The sequence below is a fragment of the Lipophrys pholis genome (genome assembly GCF_963383615.2).
Source record: "Lipophrys pholis genome assembly, chromosome: 13".
NCBI classification, from domain to species: Eukaryota; Metazoa; Chordata; class Actinopteri; order Blenniiformes; family Blenniidae; genus Lipophrys; species Lipophrys pholis.
The window spans coordinates 20,760,450-20,782,236 of record NC_137632.1 but is presented as its reverse complement, the minus strand read 5'-3'; the positions used below and the strand labels follow the sequence as shown (position 1 = coordinate 20,782,236).

At 42.2% G+C, this 21,787-nt stretch overlaps 1 protein-coding gene across 3 annotated transcripts in view; it reads right to left on the bottom strand.

The window, feature by feature from the left end:
- The window catches only part of adarb1b (adenosine deaminase RNA specific B1b), a 136,409-nt gene that overhangs the window by 11,574 nt on the left and 103,048 nt on the right, over window positions 1-21,787 (bottom strand). For all 3 annotated transcript variants that reach the window (XM_080479105.1, XM_080479106.1, XM_080479104.1), the window contains 5 exons: window positions 10,596-10,670; window positions 5,152-6,077; window positions 3,236-3,350; window positions 1,441-1,609; window positions 835-983 (listed from right to left, as the gene is read on the bottom strand). In XM_080479105.1, the coding sequence (XP_080335231.1) occupies window positions 835-983; window positions 1,441-1,609; window positions 3,236-3,350; window positions 5,152-6,077; window positions 10,596-10,623 (1,387 nt within the window). In that variant the 5' untranslated portion in view covers window positions 10,624-10,670. The remainder of the gene's footprint in view (window positions 1-834; window positions 984-1,440; window positions 1,610-3,235; window positions 3,351-5,151; window positions 6,078-10,595; window positions 10,671-21,787) is intronic.

Genomic DNA, 21,787 nt, shown 5'->3' with positions numbered 1-21,787 from the left:
TGAATTTTATCGTGTGACGTCGGACCACCGATTTAGAGCCAAGACCAAAGATTTCGCCACGAGTCTCCTACCTTTCATCTGGAACGGCTAAAAATCGCACCGTGTGTCGGGGCCTTCACATCATCCTGTCACGAATAACTTCCTCATGCACTAATTAAAGTGAGATTTAAAGAAACGCTACTCTTCCGCTGTATTATGGGGCTTCTGTGGCGTCGACACATTAGTAAGAATCTGGATGCAATAAAAAAAAAAAGGCAGAGGGTGAAGTTACAGCGTGATGAAGTAAACACGGGGGGATTTCAGACACAGACAGTGTCTCAAAGTGAGAACGGGGAGGAAAACACAAAACAAAAAAACAAGCGTCCACCCAGCATGCCCATTATTTATGATTACGTTATCAAAGTTTTCCACCAACAGGCGCCATCTATTCAGTGACTAATTGAATGTGGCTGTTTTCTATTCACTCCGCCATGTGCGACGGAAAGCACTCTGACAAGAGTACGAGGGAGGTTAATCAGACAGACAGTGTGGGTGGGCTGGGTGGGAGGGAGACTGATAGAGGCAGACAGAGAATGACAAAAAGCTCTAATTACAAGTGCCTTGTTTAAATGTGTCTGGAATGCGCGTTTGGACACTGGAGTCAAATTCTAATTAAATGAAACGATGCATAAGAGGAAAAACCCCACAAATTTAATTAAATAAAATAAACTGTTGTTGAGACCGCATCCCCGGAGCTGAGAGGAGACCAAATTAAAAAACACGCCAGCGGGAGTCGCGGGAGGAGGAGGAGGAGGAGGAGGAGGAGGAGGCGCGGAGCAGCTCTCGGCGGCGTACCTTCCACTCCGGCCTCGTGTGGGGAGAAGATCCGGGCGTCTCCGCAGGGCGAGGTGCTGATGTAGAGGTGGAACTGGACGTTGTCCTTTAACCTGTAGCCTCCTTTGTCACACTGCACAAATATCGACTTCGGGTGCTCCTCCTTGTTGCTGCTTAGACAAAAGAGCAGAGCGAGAGAAGACTGAACAATCTGGACTCGAGTTAAACGACTGCTGAGAACTCAAAAGCAAGTTATCGTTGGAAGAAGTAAAACAAACTCAATGAATTTCTCCTCTACATTTAGAGAATAGCTAAATAAAGGTATCAGGTAAAGGTGTTATAACGTTGTCAAGCAATGCAATAACAATATGATTACTTTGGTATCTGAGGATTGATATTGCTCATAATTAAGCCGAGCCTGTGTTTTTTTATTCATTATTCAGAATTTTGCAGAGCATGAGCACAGTACACGGTTTGTATAATCTCTATATTATTAGATTCTACTCCATTTGATCTTTTCTATTGTACATCTATGTTATATTACATCTCTGAGTTAATGTTGCCTTCAGTTACACTGCTGTAAATTCAAAACAAATAAACATAAACAAGATCACGCAGTCTCCTTACCTGAGGAAGAACTCCAGCTGAGTGTAGAGGTACCTGATGAGCGAGCGCCGGGCGATAATCTCGGCGTGGCAGTCGTTGAGGGCCAGGCCGCGGTCGCTCATGTACTCACCGTTGATGCATTTGGTTCCCGTGGAAACACAGATGACCTGTGCTTCCTTAACATCTGTCCCTGTTGGGCAGGACGGAAGGAACCAGAGGTGCATTAGTCACTGTTTATCTATTAAAATGAAAAGAGCGAATACTGCTGGTGAGGTCGAAGTGGCAGGGTGAGATTGTACGTCTTTAAACCAAAATGTAAGCCACCCCTGAACGGCTTTAGGTATGGAACGATTGGAATAACAAAAACTATTTTCAAGCCTTAGAACTTTGAACTGAAAAGATTAAAATCACTGTATTCTAATTGAAAAAAAATGTTCAGCCTCCACCTTTTCAATATTTCATGTACAAGCTCTCAATGTCAGAAACACAGTTTCTTTTCTTACGAACCGAGCACTGATCATCAAAATATAACACATAATAAAAATATATTGTTTTTATTGAAAGATTTTGACTTTTTATATTATTAGCAGTAATTAAAAATACATTTTGGACTGAAATAACTGCTACTACTAGTGTAGGTTCAAGAACACAGGACGTGAACAATCCTTTAACTGACAGGGTAAAAATTAATTGAGGAAATTGTCACAAAGTATTTGAACAAACTATTTTTGCCTGATGAACTTCCTTCTCATCTCGATGAATAAAGATTAGTAGAAGGTCTTGAAAGGTGCACTTACTTATGCCTTCCTGCTGTCCTTAGTTTACAGAAAAAAGGTCCGTTTTGATACTGAGCACTGAGTTGTCCATCCTTTGTTTTAAATTAAAACATTTTAATTAACCTGTTTTATCAGTCGAAGCTGAATTGTAATCGTCAAAGTTGGTTAATTTATATGGACTGCTTTTTAAATTAAGTATTCATCCCTATTTACAGAACAAAATGCCAAATCTAAAGCTGAGAGCTAAATTCAGGCAATTTATAATTGTGAAATTCATTATTGGTTTGATTAACTAATTATTTAACGAAGACTTAAGCTTCATGTTCACAGTGTGATATGTAGTCCTCCAAAATGTAACAGCGGGAGCACGTTGTCCTGTTAATTTTTCACTATGAGTACTCAATATTCTTCCTCAGTATCTACACACTGCCGGTGAATTAACTCTTTTGTATTTTTCTTTTTTGTTAATGTGAAATTCATTGTCAATGATTATACAGTATAGTTGAATAACAATCAAGGACAAGTAACAATACCATATGAGGAAAATAAATAACTCCTACAATCTAAATGCTAATGAAGTATGACTGTATAAAGCATTTAAAATTAAAGTGCTACATGCAGAGTGGTACTTTGCATGGCTCTGCGGGTATTCGGCCATTGCATGACCCTATATCAGTAATGCTGAAGTGACAATGGCTTAGTAGCATTTCAGTATTAGATTATTTGAGCTGTTTTTGGTTTACTTCATCCTTTGCTGATGAGGTCATTCTTCATTTACATATTCCTCATTCATTATGCTGTATATTTTCAGCCTGTTTAACAAGCTTATGAAACGTAAAAAAAGGAATGGCAAAAATACTGCTGGTACTGAGGAGTTTTTTTCACCAGCAGACACAAAAACAAAATAGTGGCAAAAGTGTTCAAATGGAAAAACTCCCATTGTTGTACAAATTGCACTGTGTCTGCAGTTTTTAAGAAAAATATTTCAGCCAGTGCTGTCGTGTTGTTGTATTTTAAGCACCTCCTTTCCCCAAGTCTACCTGTTGTCATGACGACCCCTGCAAGGACTTTTCGTCGTGCATGAGGGGAGGTGAAGTTGTCTGTCAGCTCGCTGAACTTATCCACCACCAGGCGAGAGACGGCATCCGCCAGAACCTGGAAACACACACACACACACACACACACACACACACACACACACACACACACACACACACACACACACACACACACACACACACACACACACACACACACACACACACACACACACACACACACACACACACACACACACACACACACACACACACACACACAAACAAAGGCAGACACATGTGCACAAAGCCACACAAACAGGAGCGTGTGTCAGATGTGTCAGCTTACAAAGCGTGTCTGATGCTATCCTCCCCTGGAGCACTATGTACCTGTCACAGTGTTCGCGTTTGACTTCAAACAAGAGTCGGAGCGTTGAATAACAGCAACAAGTGAAAGTGGGTTGACCCCCCTGAGGTATTCCTAACCGTCTCTCAAGCAACGCCGTTCCGAGTTGGGCATGACAGCTATGATGTGCGCCGTCTCCCTCCCGGGGACGGCGAACCACACGGGCAAACAAGTAAACCTGAACAGCAAATGCGAACAAAGCGTTCGTCGACAGTCTGGAAGGTTTGGTCTAAATTCTTGGGGAGCCTAAAGTGAACTTCACACGTCTTTAGTTCTCGGACGGACTGCTACCCCTCCTCCCCCTTCTTGCCGGCCTCTTATCCACTGCTAATGTGATGGAAAATGAAGACAACCAAGAGGAGAAATGACGGCTGGATGATCACAAATTAAAGATATTAGTCCAATATTACGTCCCTGCTACTTCAGAGTCACCCACTCATGGCGAGGAACTTGAGTTTTGACAGCCAAGGTCATTTATTACTGCAAAACATACAGATCACTTCAAAGTAGCCCAAAGTACTTTAGAAATTGGCAAACAGTTTCCCCTCTTTTGTACTACTACTATGTAATGTTTTTGTGTTACATGCTCGAAATATCTCCTAAATGAACAATGCGTTGTCATGCTTTGCTTTCATCATCTCGAAACCAAATAAAATAAAGTTAAGTTTCATTATTATTAACCGCACTGGGCCCATTTTCCTCATTAGTGCCTTGCCAGATGGAAACTGGCTGCAGGAATTAAATATGGAGCGACAAAGATTTAATAGAGCAATTAGTGGGGGCGCTGTCGTTAAATCGGGGCTGCTTGTTGAATAAATCAGTTGACAAGTGGAGGGAAGTGAGTAAAGAAAGGAGGAAAAGGCTTCGTGGAGGGGGACTGTTGACAGTGTGTTGAGCTGATTAGCTCCGCCGGCTGCCTTATCTCTCTTCACATGCTGGCAGGCACGTCTACAGCAAAGTCTGAAGGTACCCGCCTTCCCTTAGTCCCTGCTAACCTGAAGTGAATGAGATTTTAATGATAACCCAGTGGAACAGCAGAGTCTTGACAGGTGGAGCAGTTTGGAGGCGACCTCTTTACTACCTGATCGACGGGTCCACAGGAAGGCTTTCCTTTTTAGTTCAGGCCCAATTCTTGTTTGAAGTTTTAAAATGACGATCTTAAAGAACTATTTAGTCTGGAAACTTTTGACTGTAATGTGCTGTAATGAATAAAAAAAGATTTGGTACTTACTGTGAACAAAACTGAGTAAACTCAAGGTTGAGTAAATGAAAAATACCATGTAACATGAAGGGTTACTTTCAACAGTCTATACTTGTTTGCCAGAAAGAATTGTTTAAGTGTAGCAATAGTAAGAAAGTACCTTCAAATGAAAAGTTCTGCATGACATCAAGAGACTGTTCCACAAGAGGTTTATAAATATGAATTGAACCTATACTGAACCTTAGATTAGGAGTTCTGAGCTGAATATGAGGATAACCGTCGACAATAAGTATCTGATCGCAAAGATCTTACCTGTGGTAGATGTAGCTGCAGTCCCTCTCTTGGTATGGGCTGCCGGGATGGCGTCTGGTCTAGCTGCATGTTGAACAGAGCAGACAGGGCGGCTTGCGCTGCCCGTGCTTTCGCCAGCTTCTTGTTGCGTCCTGAGCCTTCAAACGTCTGTGCGTCCACCGTGACTGACATCACAAAATTCTTGGCATGACTCTCGCCGCTCTCTGAGACAAAGTCATATTTGAGGCCCGGCCTGAGCTCATTGAGGATCATGACGGGGTTTTTGCCACTGGAGGGCGAGCTGAATGCAGATGGAGGGGGCAACGGGGCCTGGACAAGGTTGCTGCCAGGTGGCGTGGGCAGTGGGTACTCCCCTAGTGAATTTAAGGAGCTGCTACCATTGGAGCCTAGAAAGAAGGTTTCTTCAGTTGCGGCTGGTGTTTCAAATCCATTGAACAGCATGTCGGGGAAGTCAGCTTGGTCGGATGTAAAGTCTGTGTTCACTGTCAGTGTGCGGCCCATGGCCAGGTGGGCCTCAGAAGCGTTGGGGAACTGAACAAAAGAACGGAGCGCTTTCTCCGCTGCGTTCAGTTTGGCCTTCTTCTTGGTCGGGCCCATGCCCTCAAACATCTGTCCATTGACCTCCACGGTCATGACAAACACTGGCGCATGGACTGGCCCTGTCTGAGACAGCAGTTTGTACTGCAGTCCCGGTTTGATTTCGTTCAGCTGCATCAGAGCGTTCTTGGGCAGGACCGGCCCGGGGGTTTTCTTGCGCTTCTTAGCCCGGAACTTGGAATGCGCGTGGCCATTGTTGCCCTCCTCTAAGGGCCGCTTTCGACTCCCCAGGCCACTTCCATTGGGGAGCTGCTCAGCCACTCCCACCCCGTCTTTGCAGGACACGTTGTCCAGGTTTCGGTTTTCCTTAACGTCGGTGCTGCTTGAACCTGCGGTGCCCAGAAAGAGTAACTTACAACGCCTTCGTTGCAGGATCTTGTAAATGCAAAATTTATAGATTCCTTTATCACTCTTTGGAACTGAACCAATGATTTGTGTTCCTTTAACATGGCAAGACAAGCTGATTTATAATTATTATGAACACACTAAGAAATGGACTGCTGATGTTCCTAGAAATAGCAAAAAAATTGTTACGTATATTGTCTCTCAAAAGAGACACTGGATTCTGGGTGGTAAATATTTGCCAATATTATAAGTATAGTTAAAAGGCTTTTGGGTCAATTTTGAAATTACTACTATTTATTGACAATTTGAAAGCTGGCATGATGAAAAGGTATTCTTTTAAGAGTTGTGTCTTTTTAAGTATAAAGACTACTACATTTTTCAGGTTTCACAGTGATATGGGTCTGAAACAAAAATGCACACAAATACGAGCACACACACCAACACTCAACAGAGACACACAAGAACAGAGCTGTTCCTTTATCACTCCATTAAGGAGACATCTCAAGGGTTTCGTTTTCTTAGCGCAGAGTTCTGAAATAGCCTGTACTGGGGAACACATATCACTGAATCCAGTTAACAAAGTGGATGGAATATTGGCAAAAATTTTCATTTATAACATCCTTCAGCAAAGGCTTGATAGGTTACTCCTTGCGGTACTCAGGAGAAAGAGAGGCCGCAGTGTGCATGAGTGGGATTGGAGGTTGGGTTGAGGGAGTGCAGGGGGAGTAGTGCAGGGGGGAGGAGCTGAGGACCAGGCAAACAGGAGAGTACATCAAAGAGGCAGAAGGAGAAGACTCCACCTACTGCAGGAAAGGCTTGACTGGTGACACGGCAGGTGGTTAAAAATGCTGTTTACTCCTTACACATGACATTTTGTTTTGTCTAAACAATGACTGTTGCACTTAGAATGAAGGAAATCTTAAATCCAATAGCTTCCAATGAGGTGGCATTCATAAGACCCTGCCCCTCTGAGATCCCCCTCCACGGAGAGCTTGTCAGAGGACACAGTTTGTTTTGGTCGCAAATTGTACCGACATGCAGTTCCCATCTGCAATACTACAACTGACATGACTCAAAGCAAGAAAACGGAAAGAAAACTGTTCCTAAACGTCACAAACACAAAAAAGGCACATCTTTAAATTTCAGAGCAGAAAAACGTGCAGAGAGTTTGTGTGTGTACATGCATTCTGCAAATTGCCATTTTAAGAACAACCGTTTCACCCAATGACCTTAGATACAAATTCTTCATTGTTAACTGTGATAGAAAATGAATAAAACATATAGAAACATATTGCAGTCACATATGGACAAATGATTCAGGCTGTTTTTCTAAATTAATGACTTAAATATGCAAAACAATTTATGAAAGAGCGCTCTCAAAGGTTGTTTTAATCTGTTTTGTGCAAAATTTTGTTGCTCTAGAAAAAACACTGATTTAAGTCCTTAATTCAGGATGAAAAAAAAAGAAATAAAAAAGTGCATTTTTGTAAAAACATGAATGGTTAACTCAGAAAAACAGCATTTTTATAGGAGTGAAAACTTATCTTGCTAATTTAGAGGAAAAAAAAGCAGCAAATTGATAAAAAAAGTATCTCAATAATTTAGGGCAGCATGTGAGATGCAATAAGCTTCGCTAAAAACAGAACCTGGAAGTACAATATTCAAAATATGAAACACCGACTGCTGTGGTTCACCACGTTTCTCTTGAAAGGCTAAATGCAGTGACATTTTGCGGTATAATGACCTATCGGCCAATTGAAAAATGGAAACACACAACAGACACAGTAAATGAAACGGCACACAGAAAAAAAACTAAAAAATAATTAGAGTTCCCCAATTCCATTCAAAAACGTATAATTGAACACACAAGGTGTAAATGTTCTGCGAAAGGTTAAAACCGAAAGCACTCATTTTTATAAAGTCATAAATTTGCAGGATGAATAGCCAGCAGTACTCAAGAGCCCAGAGGACGAAAGCCTGAGAGCAGTAGCCATGATGCCATGCACTGAAATACGGCACACACATGCAAGTCTGTGGTCATCACCATGCCCAGTGTTTGTGTAATCAGCATCTATTAGTTACACAAAGAGGGGGGGGGGGGGACAAAAATAGTCGATACACTTTGATCTTTCTGAGCTTGAAATCCCATGTGGGAGTTGGCTGAACCAAATATTGCAGACAGAAAAAAAAAAAGAAAAAAAAAGTCTTTAAAGCAAAACTTCAGTTTAAGTCCATCTTGCTTGTTCGCCTTTTGATTTGGGATGATTCATGCAATTTAAGAATTTCAAGTGCTGCGAAGGTTGTCACATTAAAAGTTAAGATTTCTTTTATGTTTTCCTCTGGTGTTCCCTCGTGACTGAAAGCGAAGGCTTCGGAAAACAACAACCGCTCTTTCTGCAACCGCTCATTTGACTTAACGCGCAACGGCGTACCTCTCTACAGAGAGGAAATACCGGGTATGACGCCAGAATAAGAAGCGTTCATTTGTACAGGAAGGTAGGGCACCGCTGGGATGACAGCCGCCTTTGATTGCGAGTTCAAAATTATACGAGGTGCCAGGAAACTTGTTCGGTCATGTCTTTCTGTGTCTTCTGCGGCTCAGTAACTGAGTTCAAACCCAAATGTCTAATTAAAGCTACCTAGGATGGAGTGGAGCAGAATTTCGAAAGAGAAAAGTGAAGGTGGGAGGAAATGTGAAATGCTCTTGAAGCTTCTTTGATGTAATGATCACTTCTCGTCTGGAAAGTTTTTGGCAGCATTAGGGGCGCGCATTTGTGTTTGTGCATGCACCGCAGTGCGTCTGGGTTCAGGCGAGGACAAATGGCAGATCCATCTTGCTCACAGAAATTGACAGATGGTACCTCTAAGTGACAACATAATAGGACACAACAGGTACAAAACCGTGGACTTTCCACTGAATTTCACTTTAAAGTCTGTGTAAAGTGGAAAGAAATCTGGGGTTCGGGTTTGTTGCAACACGGAAAACAACGAGCCTGATTTGAATGACTTATAAAGTAGATGTAAGATGTAAGAAGGTATTAAGTTCGGTCCTAACACACATTGATAGATTAACTTTTGCACCATTCAGAAGGAAATCCATGAGTCCCTGTTCTATTTGTTAGTAGAATTATTTAAAGTGAAGTGATAATTACAAAGGCAGAAATCAGCTCTCAATAAAAGTCACTAATTTAGTCCCCATTTAGACAATATTTCAGGTGGAAACTCATCGGTGTTGCATTTTTTTTGTTTCAGAAAAGTTTTGTGTTTACACAGAGATAGAAGAAACGCTGAAAGCAAAAAAAATTTCCTGAAGGACCACTAGTGAGTGTTGTTTCTTTCTTTTTTTATAATGAAGCCACACACAGAGAACAATATAATTTAAATGAATTTAAATGTAAACCGACTTCAATTATAGTCTACCCTATACTATCAACTGTGTGAGCAGTCCCAACGCTTTTTAGATTGTCAGTCACATTCACCCATTCACGCACACATTCACACACCAATGGAGGCCGCGGCCATTAGGGGTTCAGTGTCCTGCTGTTATTACGGTGACTCTCAAGTCCCGGGGACGATATGGACTGAGAGTCGTGACACTCTGGAGGAAACATTGTTGTTATTGTCCATCTATCTACACGTGCATGTGCACAATAACTATTTACTACATGCGCAGCAGCAGCCTTTCAGAAAAGTTGTGCTCTCTCTCACTTTTTTTTTTGAAAAGTTTCACCCTGGGAGCTGTTTTCAAAAAGTTGCCTTTTTAGTGGCTCCGAGCATCGTGGTCCAGTAAACAGAACCACAACAACATTTTCCGATTTTTTTTTGTGCATGAAAACGTCTTGTCAACAGTTTCTTAATCGAAATCTTTCCCGTGTTGTTTTGAATGATAAAGTTTTGTCCTGAGCTGTTGGAGTGTTTAAACAAGACGCCAACACTGCCAGCTTTCATACGGGCAGGCGAAGGCCATGACAGGCCAACTGTAGTTCAGATTTTCCCCCAAAATTAAGCTTTTTATGGAAACGTCATATATACCATAATTTTGACGAAACATAAAGGAAAACTCCAGCTGGTGTTGATTGTGGACGACTCAGATCATTAGCCCTTTGTTTCACAGACGCCCTAAAAATCTATTTGGATAGATATTAAAAAGAAAAAACATTTCTCCTGACTGCTTTGCTTTACACAGACTTTAAGTATTTGATTATTTGGAAGTTGGAATTAATTTGAGTTAATTCCACTTTGCAAGGCATGTAATGCTGTTTTTCATGGCAGCACTGGGCACTTAACTTGCATAATATAAGCAAGCAAAATTCAGTTACACTGATTACACAGCAGAGAGTAAAGACTGGAGGGGGACAAAAGAGGGAAGGCATGCGGGGGAGACAGAAGGGGAGGTGGAGGGGGCAAAAATACTTATTTACGGGTAAAGACTAGGTACCGTACACACAGGAAGACATACAGACCAACAGACGGACTCGTGGGAAAAACCCGAGACCACTCACTCATATTCTCTTCCTCGTCCACGTCCATGGTGACGGGTTTGCTCGGACCTGAGAGGAGCCTGGCCCCCGCTGCACCTGGTGATTGGAGGACAGGAACATGGACCGCATTAGCACAGGCAGAGGCACATCAGCATATTCAACGAGCCGGAGCAGCTACAGGGATGATAAACTTCAGGCTTGATGCGCCAGCACACACACAGAGGTGTGCACACACTGCTCCGTGGAAGTCCCCCCCCCACCCACCCACCCCCACCCCTCAATGTAGGCATATAAATATTCAGAGGCTGAGCGATATCAAGGTGAGAGAGGAGGCCAGGGCTGACAGGCCTTAATAGCAGGAGCAGTCTATTGTGACTTTAATATCCCTCCGATTAGACCTCATTTCCCTCCGCCTGCTGAGAGATATACAGCTAGTGACATGGCCAAGTCGCTTCACACCCACACACACACACACACACACACACACACACACACACACACACACACACCCGCACACACACACACAACTTATCCCAAGGTGGCAAGTGCGATTAAAGCTCCATTAAGCAATATTTTTCCCACTAATATTGAATCAACTCACTTTCAGTAATCCAAAATATTGGCTCCAACTGATGAAGAACATCCAGCACTTTTTTCCCCCAGTTGACTGCGACTAGATTTAAAATGGAGCCAATTTTAGCACCAAACTACGTTTACTCCAGAAAAAAAAAACAAAGAAACGCCACTTTTTCTGGGTTAACGTTTGACATGAAATGAGCTGATAATAAACAGGGTATTAAAAATTCAATGAAGCGCCGCTGTTCAATTGGGAATGAAGTTCAATCACAGTTATCCTGAAGTGTTTTTTTTTTTTTTAAGTCTGTTTGGAGGCAATGGAAGAAGCTCAAAACACAACATGTAACAAACTGATTCAGTGTTGACCAACATTCCCATGAACCCGTTTCATAGTAAGGATACTTGTTTTTCTTCCTCTTTGGAACAGATGACTCCATCGCTAATAATCAACTTCCCCTCCGATGTCCCTCCATATCTGCTGCTTTAGAGAAGCTCAGACAACATCAGTCTATGTCAGATATTTCTCCTTCTAGAAATGTTTACTTCTTGTTGCTTCTTCTGTAGTTTTTTTCAGTTGGCCATCAGATTAAGTGAAATTAAACTTGTGCCCCCTAAAAGCTGAACTACTAGCAGAGCTACAGTGACATACAGATTAGTCTCTTTCTGTAACTCACATCCTCGACTTTACACTTAGATATTTGCTCTACAATGTAAACACACAAACACTTAATGCATACTAAAATTTACTCCCATTGTGGCCCTTCATACACATTTTTGTGTATCATATATAAATACATTTATAAATATAAAAATCTTCATAATATAAAGATTATTACAATATATTTTCCCAGGCTTTTTTCTCTCCTTTTTTCCAACTTTAATCTTGATCATACAAAAGCAAATCCAACATAATTTTCAGGATTTTAACCCATTAAATGCCGGTTTGTTTCCACCATTGTTTGCTTAGTGAAGAATAATCCCCGGCATTTCTAATCTGTCTCGAGTAAAATTACTTCTGACCATCATGTCAGTCCCATGGCGCGAACTTCACAAACTCCAAATACACACATTATACCAAATAGTCGAGTTGGAAAAACTTCCACCGTTGGTTCATGCCACGCTGGTAATTACAGAATCTGTAGTTCTGAGAAAGTTTCGGCGTCACGACTCGACTCCTCCATGGCCCTCTCCAACAACCACTTGAAAAGTGATGGAGCGACAAAAAAATATTGCTGAGAGCACTGGCAGATGAGCGCGGAGTGATGAAACAGACTAAGTTATATGAGGAGGAAAAAAAAAAAAAAGTTAAAGCTGCAAAGAAGGGCGAGGCAGACAAGCGAGAAACACAAAGAGTCGGAGAGAAAGCAGGAGAGAGATGGCACTATGATATAGAGCAGATTGTGCTGATTCTACTCCCTCTCTCTGTCTCTCTATCCGCCTTCCATCAGTGCCCCCATTCCTCAGCCAGACACTTTCTTAAGCTAAACTAAATGGGCTAATTAATCTGGGCTAATGGTGGGTGACAGCAAATATGCTAGCACAATTATCACCCTATTAAAGATTCATATTCCGACCCATAATTGAAAATGAAAAGGTGGGGTGGAGGGAGGGAGGACGGGTGGGAGAGGGTCTAACAGAGTGCGAGATGAGAGTCATTTTTCTCAGGTAGCAGGAGCCAGGTGCCCCCAAACCCCCCCCCACACACACTCGATTAAAACCCTAATCTCCACGTGAGACTACTCACCAACTTACCAGTTGTTGCTTCTGCATTGCAGATTTTATGCTTTGAGACTCTTGACCAGTGTTTCCACAGTCGTAGAGAACAAGTCCGAGTAAATTAAAGTAAAAAAATAAAAATCCCCCAAACGACAGTGCTTTTATTTACACATTTATACACACCGCTCAGTTATCCAATCGGCGCACGCTGCGATCGGTTCAGACTTTCCGATGGTCCGCCTCCGTCATAAATCTCCAACTGTTCCTCAAATCAGGTGCAGTCAGTAGAGCCCCACAAAAGATTATCTAGTGGATACGCAATTTAGAAAAATCTTTATCCACACTGTGTCACCGCACTGCGTTCCCCAAAAGAGAAATGTTCTATTTCCACGTTGAGTGGAAATCGTGATCCCAATTTAAGCTCGTTCTGCAGTAAGAGAGAAAAACAACGCAACCGTGCTGTGGAGACAATCCAGGTACTGCCCATGGTCTCCGTGATGTAATGATCCACGGTTATTACGACAGGCTATTGCTGGGCCAAATGAATGGATGGCGAGTGTCTCACTTTCCTCTGACGAGGCTACAAAACAGCAAGAACATCCAAACAGAGCAGAACAATTTTTATTTGCCTCTAACCAATCCTAGTCATGTTTAACTGCGCACACGTGGAGCGGTGACCGGTCAGCAGTGGGATTTAAACCTGCTAAACACCAGCCTGCCTCTTTAACCTTTAAGGCCACCACAGCACCTCAACATACACTCTAAATAAATTGCAATAAAGTTAATTGTCAGTGTGATTTCAATATACATTGCATGTTTTTTAATTTGACTAATTGAGAGTCAATGTGAAAATGGCCACAGTTATAATCTGCTTTGGTAACTTTTATTAGCTATAAACCTCAAAAATACATGACATGCAACTAACAGGAAGTTGGCAGTATCGTGGGTAGTGGTTAGTACGGTTAAGTCAGGGGAGGAAGGCTCCTGGTTTAAACCTGCTCGGTGTGTTCGCCCTGTGTTTACGTGGGTTTTCCAAGTACTCCAAAATACATACTTCTTGGGTTCATGAATGACTTTAAGACCCCGGTTACACGACAATGTTTCAAGCGAAAACGCATCGGTCTTGGGTTTACACAACAGAAGAACTTTTAAAAAAGATGGTGCCCGTCTTCAAAGAGTTTGTTCAGACTCCCTGCAACGCTGGCTTGAATAAGACAGACTTGGAATATGAATGGATAGATGATATAAGGTTTGCAAAAGCTCTTTGTTCCCCTGCTACGGTCCTGAGGAATACATCAGCTGAAATCGGGACACCTTGGCAACTCCTACAATACATTTTTCCTGTACTGGCTGGCATTAAAAGGCTACTATGCACTAAATTAAACGGACTGACACCAACAGAATGTTTACCCGTTGATGTGTTGGCAAATAATGCTTTGAAAATATTACTTTAGAGATCCCTCGTGGTCTACATTGGGCAACGAGGGAATTTTATACTCGTTCACACTCACATTTGTGAAAGGAAATGCATTGCGGCAAACATAAAATAAATAAATAAATAAAAAACAGATGGCTTCTTGCTGTGTCTCAGCATTTTTTAAATTTTTTTTTGCTTTCAAGATCTGACATTTTTTAACTTTACAGCCTGCAAAACCTAATTGGGCGTTTGCTCGCATGACAATGTATAAGTCACAGGACGCTTGATAGATCTCGGTATCAATCGTTTGCAAGCAGGAGATTTAAAGCACGTCAAAGGAATGGGAGCCCAGGGCTGCCGACTCGCTCCCTCCACATGCATAAGCGACCGCGCGTCATCAAGTAGTGAGACGGTTCGGTTCCAGGTAATTCTGAGTGGACGCCGAGGGAGGCAGGGAAAGGAGAAAGATGAGAAAGAAGATGAAAAACCTCAAATTCAATCTGGCACGGTGAGAGGGACTGAGGGGAAATAAGGTGGTTTTGATTTGTCTCTCATCCCTTCGCTCGCGCTGTGACGGAGCGATAGAGCGTCGCCACTGTGGCGGGAGCGCCGGCGGATGGGAGGAGGACGGGGTGAGGGTAGAAAGGTAAAGGTGAGTGAGGAACAGAGGACGAGGGAGACAGAAAATCCAATCCCATTCTCAGTAAAAGAGAATCATTATCTCCTCTAAAACAGAAGGAGATAGAAAGGTCTGCCCTTGGCGGGCCGCGGGGTTCATATCAACCACAACAAAATGTCTATGGAAGCTGGTCGAGGAAGATTTTCCATCGAAATCATTTTGGGAGAGAAAAAAAGTTTAGAAAACACAATGTTAGAGGAAAGTCTAATGTACATGATAAACCAGTGCATTTTCTGAAAAGATAATTAGGCAGCGGAGGTGGTAATAGATTTTTTGTATCGTCAGTTACTGTGAAGAAATTAGACATCAGTGTGTGTGTCTGAGCAAATATTACAATCTATTAAAAATTTTACTATTTTCGAGGAATAAGCCTCCGTCCTAATGGTCACCACAAGTATTTGCCTTGGACAGGCGACTTCTCAAGACTCCCACTTCCCTGATCTGGAGTACAGTTTCCTAAAAAAAAAAAAAAAGTAAGCATGCCAGTATGATTTACATTTGCATGATGCCTTTTGTGTCGATCGCAAAATAATAGTCGTATCTTGTAGTGTGATTTCTATCACAACGATCTATGTTACCAGGGGTCGTTATGTGCGTGCAGCATGTCTATCCTCTGAGAGCCCAGTTCCCAACACTCTTGGTATTTTCTTTGAATCATATTAAGTTTTCGAATCCGTCAAGACGAAGGACGGCCGTCGGAATTTACAATCATTATTTCAGAAAAAACCCCATAAAATGACGGAAAATACTCAACAAACGCAACCACTGTCAGACAGACTGAAAACCCTAAAAGTGACCTGTTAAAGAAATGTGGACTAAAAACAAACAAACAAACAAACAAAAAAACTTGTGCAAAGCCAGTTATATATTTACAAGATAGAGATGCATCAACAAAGTGGGCAGCAGCTGCTTTTGGCAGCGCTTATCCTGCCCTGGAACTGTGATTTTTGGGGGGAATTCACAGGATTCTTGTCTTCTCTAAGTGCCCCTCCTGCAAATCTGTTCCAACTTCAGAAAATGGTCCTTGTAAACAACAACAAGGATCTCTAATTGTATCGCTCCTACATTTTTGAAACTTGCAACTAGAGTTGAGGCCAGAGGACAGCCGGCTGAAGAGATTACAGTTTTGTGCTGTGATTTTTTCTTGTGTGTAATGGAAACATTTTCTCTCTCTCCTGAAAAACAGCAACATAACTTTAGCATTCTGCACCAATCTAGGGCTGCCTCTCTTTTTAGGGCTCGGTAGTGCCTTATCTACTTGACCTTTCACTGTAAATTGTGAGAAAAAACTCCTAAAAATGCCTGAAACACGGCTCTGCCTGAGCGAGAGGGGAGCGTACCACAAAGTCTGAGTGCCTCTTTACAGTCTCCAGCGTTGCTCTGCACTCCGAGGCAGTCAGCTTGAATTTGTGAGGTCAGCCCCATCCCCCCCAGGCTAGTACACCACCCCAAACTATTGCCATCAGGAGCCCAAAGTTATGGGTTTCATAAGATGAGAGCCTTATACCGTCTTGGTGTGATTTACCAGTGATTCGCCCATTTGTATGTTTTCCTGTCAATCTGATTACCTGCTTCATGGAAAAAAAACCTGCAGTTTCCTTCTTGATATATTTAAATAGTCTGTGCGTCTATGTGCTATAATGTGAATATCCATAATCCTCAATGATGGATTGGAGCAGTAGGGATCATGCCGTTTAGAGGTGAAATATCTTTGTTTGGCTCATGCCCATCTTTACCAGGCATTGTGGGACTATTTGCACTCCAATGTAACATTTTCTTTCTGAGCCTCTTTGTCTATCACAAAGCCAACATTTGGATTAAGACAAGCCCCCTAACCAGAAAATGACATTTGTTGATATTGAACACAACTGCCAGTTGTCATCACAAAGAACAATTCGATTTAAATCCCTCTTTTGCTAAAAACAAATAGCAAAAAGTGTTCATGTAACTTAAACTAATGTTGCTTTGAGCCTGAAATATGAAAACATGACTATTTGACAAAGCAGCACTGCTATACCCTAAAGTTGTCGGATACACAAACGCTTTACTCAGTTTTACATCTCGACATCGAATCGCCTGTAAATCTTGTATACCTCTCAAACTTCACAGATTCTCACACTAAAAGTGTCATACTGAAATGCCCTCGAGGGCGTTGACCATTTACGGATGAAGCCATAACAAAATCGGACACAAGGTGACACGGTCGCAATTTGTATCGATGATGACATGGCAATTGGGCCACTGATGGAATGATGGCTTCTAATTGGTCCCTTGACAGGATGATGGCCTCCGATTGGTCGGACTGTAAACCGGCGGCTCACATAAAAGGCTTCGCTCTTTCACGTGATTATACAGACGCTGAGGGTACTTCGGTCCTCCAAGCACTTATCTCTTTAAGTTATACTTCAGCCTTTGGCTTTCAAAAACAAACAGGTACAAACACTCAATGTGCTCAGCGTTAAATTGTGTCATTTAACACGATTGAAGAGCAGAAAAAACCCGAGAGGGAAACAAAATCCCATTTATTTTATGTATCACCACATAACTTATATTGATGTGTAAAATGGGGATCCACAATGCCTTTCTTTTGCTTGTCAGCAATTCATTCAGCAGCTTTTGGCTACTTTTCAGTCTGCAGCGCCGTCACAGACGGAGGCACCGTCAGCACCGACGGCTCCCCAGTGAGGGAATCTTCACCGACACCACATTACCAGTATATTAAAAGACAAAAGCTCCCTTCTTTTAAGGTTTCAGCAGCCCGACAAGCCGCTGCATTGACAGGACCGGGGCAGCCCCCACTTAGCTCCACGTCTCCAGCAGGCAGGCAGAGGAGAAGCATACATACAGAAACTACGGCGACGTACACACTCTCCGCCACGCTGCTGTCGGTACGCAAAAAAAAATCCATTAAAGTATCAGATTTATATTGTAGATTGTTTATAATTTATTACCTTTGTTTTTGCATGTTGCAATGTGACATTAATGGAGCAAACTCGCCCTTTTGCCTGGGAATTATTGCATCGGCTCAATGCACAATAATTGGTGTGCAAGGCTAAATTGTTTACGCCAACGAAGCCGAGATAAATGTGTCGTGCTCACAGGTTTCATCAGGAGTCATGACATTATTATTTAATTCATTTTAAATGTCATTAGAAAACTGAACATGGGTGTGTGGATTTGTGAGCCACACAGAATCGCCTCCTGCTGTGTTGCCCGAGAAGTGAAGAAGTTTTCTCCTGTGGCATTGGTCCTCAGAAAAGTAAAACACAATATCCTGGATATCTCAAGTTGATGGTTTTTTTTTAAATACACAGCCTGTGTTGCAAAGGCAAATATGTTTGAAGAAAAAGGCCTTGTGAATGAATAGAGGAGGAACCTGTAAGGAAAGAAAGGATGTCCGATATTAAACAAAGTGTAAAAGAACATTTCGACAAATGCCTTCAAAGGGAAATGTTAACTCTGATCTGACACTGACCTCTGCAAATCCCACTGAATAGCTTTCACTACAGAAAATCATTTTAGGGTCATATTAAATTCTTTGGCCAGTGTATTTACAGTAGAACTTTGAATGGGATTATAGTGACTCTGCTAGAAACTTGCAATCCCTGACGTGTAGACCATCCTTGAGCAGAGCGAGCAGGGGCCAGTCCAACTTGCTTTATCCCCGACAAAAGATTCAATTTGTTGCTTTTTTTTTCTCTTACGGGTAGGTAGTGGAATGTGTATGCCCTCTATGCTAATGCAATGCAGGGGCATTCATCTTTTAAAACAGATAACATGTCATTAGGTTAAAGCAAACCATCAATGTGGTTTTAGATGTTTATTTGTCTGGAATTCCTAGTTCTTGTGAGAATTAAAAAAGTCGAAGCACTCAGACAGGATTTACTGAATAAATTATAATGGAAGATATGAAATTCATGAAAAATATGGTCCACGGGTTTAGCACATAAATAATCCTTATAACAATAAAGCAACAAGGAAGACCCCCTTACTGGGAGTTGAAAGATGTGAATACACTTGAATAAGATAACATTAGATTTGATGTATTTCAATTAATGGCTGCATTCAACTTCGTCATTGAATATTTTCCCAATCCAGCTCGTAATACCTAGTTAGCCATGTATGCTCATTCAGAGAGCATAACTTGTCTTGATAATAGAATAAATTGACTCATTGTCTTGGCTGAGGATTGGTCATTACACGGCATCTTGTTGCATAAATTAAGTCACTGATATTTGAGGAAGAAAGAAAGATAAAGAGTTCACTGTTAATTTTGCAATACAGCACAACCTATCAAATCCCAAACCTGCACCGTGGCATGTCGTATCACATTAAGCTCTTGTGATCAACGACATTCAAAAGTGACTCGTAGGAATATAAATTAGACATTCCTTCACAGCAGAAAAGATATCTTTGTTGTTGTGTTGTATGTTTGGTAATAACGATTGTTGGAAATAAATTCTACGCCATTTAAATGGTGCCACATTTGTAAGGAACATGTATTTGTGGGATGAGCGGCAGAGAATAGGAGTTGCACTGATAGGAAATGCACAAATATTTTTTGCCTATGGCACATTTCAGATACCCATGATCCACCAGATCATGGAAGTAGTGACCATTGTTTGAATTTTATTTGTGGCCTATGAGCCAAGTTCCCCCAAATACATCTTGGTTTTACCATTGACCACCATGAGGAGGTGATTTTGGCTGTTTGTGGTTATTCCACAAGCGACTCAGGCTCCTGTTTGACAAATCAGCAAGAAGTCTTGTTCACATATTCATGTGCATTTTGTGAGGAACCTATCATGGCAGCGTGTACAGTCCATTATTTCACGAGTCTGGTAGTTGTCCTGCAAAATTATATCAGAGCCATGTAATTGAAGATGAAGTTATTGACTAGGTAAAATATGAAGATTTCTAGTCTTCCGGGCCGTCGGAGCGTCCTCAGTCATTTAGAGCGGAGGACTTGCTTGGCCAGCAGTCTGTTTAAGTGACTGCTGTGGCCTGACAGGCTCTCCGCGGTGCTATTGTTGCTTGCTGGAGAATGCCAGGACTTGCGGGGTAATGGACCAACGCAAGAGGCTCAGCTGGGAGTTAAGCGGGAAAAGTGGGCACTGCCCTCGTAACCCACTGTCACCGAGAGCTCCTGTGGCAGCGCTAATTCAATTTCATTGGGATGGCTTAGAAAAAGAAAGAAAAAAAACAAACCAGTTTCTCCTGGAATTAATGGAAATCATCTAATAATCTGCATCATGTGAACTCGAAAAAAAAATTGGCTACTGATACGAGAAGGTTTGCTCTGGCTAAAATCTTGTTTCCTCGGTCAGACCAGAGAAGGTTTAGCACTTCAGCTCACAAGTAAACACCAAACCAATAACGAAATAAATGATGACGCTGCTAATACCTCGCTATAAATCGAAAAGCTCGGCTGAATGCCCAACATGAAAAAAATGAAGGGGGAAAAAAAAAAAGAAAAAAAAAAGGAGGAGGTGGAAAGATGTGGAAAAAGCAGAGAATCAACCTTTTATTGTGTTCCAGGCTCTAATAGCTGACAGTCAGTCATTTATCATCATGGAGCGCTGATGGTGAGAGCAGCGAGAGAGAGAGAGAGATGTGGAGAAAACAGTGGCGCGCAGTATCAATGTGATTTCTTTCATTTGATGGATTTTACGGTGGGAGGGAGGGCGGCGATCCGCGGGGGCTGCCAGAGATGTTGTGTGGAAAAGAGTAAATATATAAGCAAGACATTATGAATATGAGATCGAACAGATGAATAAGTGATAAACCTTAAATTTCAAACCGAGTTTACTTTTACATTCCTCCCCTGGTATCATTAATTCATGCCATCTCTCCAATACTCTTATCGACTTGAACCAGCATGAAAGGGAAAATCTCAGTCTGTCCTCTTAACTCCGGGACGTCTGGGTTTCTGAAAATCGAGTAAATACATCAGTGATTTAAAAAAAAATTAAAAAAACAACCCAGAATATCAACATATGAAATAATGATGAGCCTTAAATCTAAAAAGCGAGCCCACTTTCACAGCGTCATGGCTTGTGGAAAAGTGCGAGGAGAGACAGCCGAGTCATGAAGGCCCGGCGGAAGATAATAGTGTCCCTGCACATATAAAGAAGCGTGCTATGATGGATCATTACTGTGTGCACACAAAGCTGGAAAGGAAAAAACTAAACAAAAAAACCCCAAAACGCAGCATCTCAGAGTCTCAGCATTCTGCTTAAAGCTGCAAAAATCCCCGCTCTATCCTCCATATTTTGCCTCTTTAAACTCACAAATACTGTTTTAGCGTCAAGCCTGTGTTCCTCTGTCACACCCACACACGTGCACGTGACATGAAACACACACGGACACAAACTTCTTGGTGTGGCTTCAGGCTCGGTCATAAATCATCGGAGTGAGTGGCTATGATTCCCTCCAGCACCAGCGGGGGCTATGGGTTGGGGTGGGGGTGGTGGTGGGGGTTCAGGTAGTGAAGAGCCGGCGGTGGGCCGGCGAGGAGGCTGCTGCTAAGTAGCTCCGGCTTCCTGGAAACGAGCAGCGACTCGGCCCGTGGGCGCCACACGCCGAGCACGACTGACAGCAGAGCTACAGCAACACGTTTCAGATGAACAAGCAGACAGACAGACATGCCAGCACAGGAAGCCAGGTTGTGGAGGGAAAGAAAAAGAAAGAAAAGTAGTGGAATATTATCCACCGCACACCTTTTTGGTGCTTCACATTTCTCTAAACTCGCTGTTAATGTATTTCATACTGTCAACAGCTGTTGGCATTTATAGGCTGGTGGGACTTGACATATTATCTGCAAAT